The sequence below is a fragment of the Diaphorina citri genome, unplaced genomic scaffold (genome assembly GCF_000475195.1).
Source record: "Diaphorina citri unplaced genomic scaffold, Diaci psyllid genome assembly version 1.1 scaffold3997, whole genome shotgun sequence".
Taxonomy (NCBI): Eukaryota; Metazoa; Arthropoda; class Insecta; order Hemiptera; family Psyllidae; genus Diaphorina; species Diaphorina citri.
Genome location: NW_007381396.1, coordinates 1,942 through 6,236, shown reverse-complemented (window position 1 = coordinate 6,236; position 4,295 = coordinate 1,942). Strand labels below are relative to the sequence as shown.

At 41.2% G+C, this 4,295-nt stretch overlaps 1 protein-coding gene across 1 annotated transcript in view; it reads right to left on the bottom strand.

Annotated features, from left to right (window-relative positions):
• Positions 1-1,194: 1,194 nt before the first annotated feature.
• LOC103520727 (actin-related protein 3-like) overlaps positions 1,195-4,295 on the bottom strand; it is a gene marked incomplete at its 5' end in the record, with an annotated part of 3,818 nt that continues 717 nt past the window's right edge. The window contains 1 exon segment of the mRNA XM_026831741.1: positions 1,195-1,606. Within this exon segment, the coding sequence (XP_026687542.1) occupies positions 1,195-1,606 (412 nt within the window).

Here is a 4,295-nt window from a genome sequence, read left to right as displayed (position 1 = left end):
TTTTTTTGTTTTTTTTTTTTTTTTTTTTTTTTTTTTTTTTTTTTTTTTTTTTTAAGAGGTTTGACAGAGGGAACTTTAACTGCTATGGTCTTATCGTCCCGAAATCGAGGAGAGAAGGAAGACAGGATAGGAGAAAGCCAGCCGTTTCCGAGAACGAACATTATCCCATCAGGATAAAATCCGCCCCGGGCGGGAATCGAACCCGCGGCCTAGCGCTTACAAGGCAGACGCACTACCAACTAAGCTAACTAGGCTGGCTCCGGGACTCATTTAAATTTGTCTTTGTCGTTATGTTTATGTTCCACGGTTATCCAGGGGCTGGATTCAGTCGTTCGGAACTTATTTTATTCAACAAAATGGGATTTTTTCCCTTGTTTTTGCTTTGTCATAATGTCACGTATAATGTCTGTGCATGTTTGTCTACTGTGTGTTTCAGAGAAATCTCCCTGCACATGCGTGTGTACATGTACGAAATGATCGGGATTGGAATACTGGGTGGTATATGCGTTTCGTACAACGCTATACAGACCATCATCAATGATCCTATGACCAAACCATGCTGGATGTGATAGCCCTACCCTGTATGTTACCTGATGTTGAACGTCACTGTATTAATAACTTGTGTGTTACGCTGTATAACTGTTTGGGTGGATTTTACCAATGTATGTCCAGTTCTTAGAAGGTCTGTTAAGCTAACAGGCTGTGAAGTTCAATTTGATTTGTATAGGCTTCTGGACCTCTCTGAAGTTTTACCGAGTGTTTCCAGAGGGTTATCTTCAGTGACGCGTCGGGAACTGGTGCGTTCACAAGAAAATGGTGTGGACATGGCTTTTCAAAATATCAATCCCTTAGATGCGTACACACTACGAAGCCAACAGTCCAAATGGACCGGAGCCAATGTAAACTTAACGGTAGGTAGACTTCGGATCTGGAGGTTGGTGGTTCGAGTCCCAAGTTATAAAATTACGCGAGGTATTCTTCCTAGCCTTTCCCTATTTAAATAGGGTCGGCGTTTCTTGTCAGTCTATTCCAGGCAGCCTTATTGTGTAGCTCATGTTTTGATGGTTTTTTTTTTTCTCACCCAGGTCTTGATTCACACAATCTTTCCACCTTTTCTTCGGTCTACCTCGCCCTTTTCTCCCTCTCACTTCCATTCTCTCAACTCTTTTTCCTATGTAGCTCTCATCTCTTCTTTCAACATGTCCATACCAATGCAGTCTCCGCCCCTGGAACTTCCTTGACACTTCCGTTACCTTCAACGAAATTAGATCCACTCACCTTGATATATCCTCCACTCAGCGTCTCGCTAAGTTTGAGTCGGGCGTCCACGACGCGCTTGATATCTCGTTGCAGCCGCCTACCGAAGTCACGGAACATGGTAGAGCCGCCACTCAGTACAATGTTGTGATACAGGGGGCGGCGTACGTCTATCGGGCAGTTCTGAATGACCGTGTCCACGATCTCCGAGATGGGCGTGGTGAAATCCGGGTTGGAAAACTATAGGGGAGAATAGAAAAGACTTGAATTGAAAATTCTGCGTGAAAAATGGAATAGAAGGTCTGTCTGAGGGACTTTTTTCCAAGAGGTTTGATAAAGGGAACTGTAACTGCAAAGGTCTTACGGAGAATAGAAAAGACTTGAATTGAAAATTCTGCGTGAAAAATGGAATAGAAGGTCTGTCTGAGGGACTTTTTTTCCAAGAGGTTGGAGAATAGAAAAGACTTGAATTGAAAATTCTGCGTGAAAAATGGAATAGAAGGTCTGTCTGAGGGACTTTTTTTCCAAGAGGTTTGATAAAGGGAACTGTAACTGCAAAGGTCTTATAGTCCCGAAATCGAAGAGAGAAGGAAGACAGGAAAGCCAGCCGATCCGAGAACGAAGATTTATCCGTTCAGGATAAAATACCCCCCGGGCGGGAATCGATCCCGCGGCCTAGCGCTTACATGGCAGACGCGCTATCAACCATGCTAACTAGCCTGGTTGGGGGACTTTAAACAGGGAAGATACCAGCCTGAAATGTAACATTTGGTTTTGGATACCAAATTTTTACGAATGCCTTTCGCTCTCAACCTTTGATGTTTCCTTCTTTTTTTAATACTAACGTCTACACTACTACCAGTTTCAACACATTTCTTAATGTGTATGGAACTCAGTAGTAGCAATGAATGACGCGTTACCCTAATAAAAAGCTAGTTATTATCAAGGCTCTGCTCCGAAGATTTATCCGTTCAGGATAAAATACCCCCCGGGCGGGAATCGATCCCGCGGCCTAGCGCTTTCATGGCAGACGCGCTATCAACCGTGCTAACTAGCCTGGTTGGGGGACTTTAAACAGGGAAGATACCAGCCTGAAATGTGACATTTGGTTTTGGATACCAAATTTTTACGAATGCCTTTCGCACTCAACCTTTGGTATTTCCTTCTTTTTTTTAATACTAACGTCTACACTACTACCAGTTCCAACACATTTCTTAATGTGTATGGAACTCAGTAGTAGCAATGAATGACGCGTTACCCTAATAAAAAGCTAGTTATTATTAAGGCTCTGCTTTGGTTGTATAAAGCCATAGCCTTGACAATGGGGGACTTATACAAATAAGTCTCCTTTTTCTTCGCCTTTTCCCGTGTACAGACGAGGTCGGTGTTTTTCGTCATCCTCTCAATCAGCCCTAACTAGGGTGATTACTTTGGGCTGACATTTGGTTTTGGCTACAAATTTTACGAGTGGATGACCTTCGCATTTAACCTTCGCTATTTCTTTAGCAAGGGAAATTTCAGGCTGGTATGCTCCCTGTTTACAGTCCCTCAGACAGACTGGTGTGTAGAAGTAAATAAACTGACAAAATTACCACTAAGATCTGTTTTTCGTCATCCTCTCAATCAGCCCTAACTAGGGTAATTACATTGGGCTGACATTTGGTGTTTTTCGTCATCCTCTCAATCAGCCCTAACTAGGGTAATTACATTGGGCTGACATTTGGTTTGGCTACAAATTTTACGAGTGGATGACCTTCGCACTTAACCTTCGCTATTTCTTTAGCAAGGGAAATTTCAGGCTGGGAAATCCCTGTTTCCAGTCCCTCGGACAGACTGGTGTGTAGAAGTAAATAAACTGACAAAATTACCACTAAGATATGAGCCTAATGGAGATCATCACCCAGATCAGATACTAACCACTCACAAGGTTGCTTAACTTCAGTGCTACATCAATGCATTCAACTTGCCATTATTCAACAATTTTTTCGCCAGATTTCATCAAAGTCTGACAGGATTTTCGAGAGTTATGGTAAAAGGTAAAACCAATATACAGACTAAAAGGAATCTTGGTCGAGCGTTATGGTAAAACTTAAAACTCTCTACGTTTGTTCAATGAGGACGCTTTGTTCCAAGACAATCGAGGAGTTGCAATTGGGAAAATATTATTAATAAAAGGTCGATTCCTACGTAAAAATTTGTGAAAATCCAAATTTGAGGTCAAAACTCCGAAAAAGTAACTTTCGAAAGGTCGAAAATTCAATTTTTAATTGCCGTTCTAATGAAAAAGTTCAAAGAGTTGTGACGTCAGATTTCACGTCAAAATGCGCAGAAACGCTTGCGCACAAACAAACGAAGCGGGAGTCATGAATTATGACGTCATCGCCTACGGGGAGCGTATGCCGTGACGTCAAAGTTCACGATTTACCGGTATTTTTTAAATCGATTTATTTCGGTCTCTAGAAGTCGTAGAAGAAAAAGAAAAATTCCGTTGGTCCTCATTTTTCCTGCTCTATGACTTTGAAACAAAAATTTTTTTTTTTTTTTTAGTTAAAAAAAGTTATAAATATACATAAGGAAAATAGTGTGCCCTCATAAATATCAATAATCCTTTAAAAACCAGCTTTTACGGACGGCATCCGACCAGCTAAAACCTGAACTCTCCTCTCTCTACAACGTTTTTTTTTTCAAGTCAAAAACCTTGTGATAAATTACTAGGTTATTTCGTAATGTTAGCGCATCATAGAATAGACTAATCCAACATATTAAATAACTCAGCTAGTAAACGCACAGCATGGGGGGCCAGGCTAAAAACAGTTGAGTAGTTTGGACTGAACACGGTATTTCCTTCAAGTGTAAAACCTGTGAAGAATGTGACTAGGGTAAATGGTCCCCTCATAATGAATGATAGTATAGTCCTTTAATAAGCTGTTCTTAAGCCTGCGGCATCAATCCGCATGAATGGATGCCCCTTTAGTATCTTTAATTAAACATGGTCACACAACACAAAACAGTTTATGCAGTCAACGCGAATGAACCAT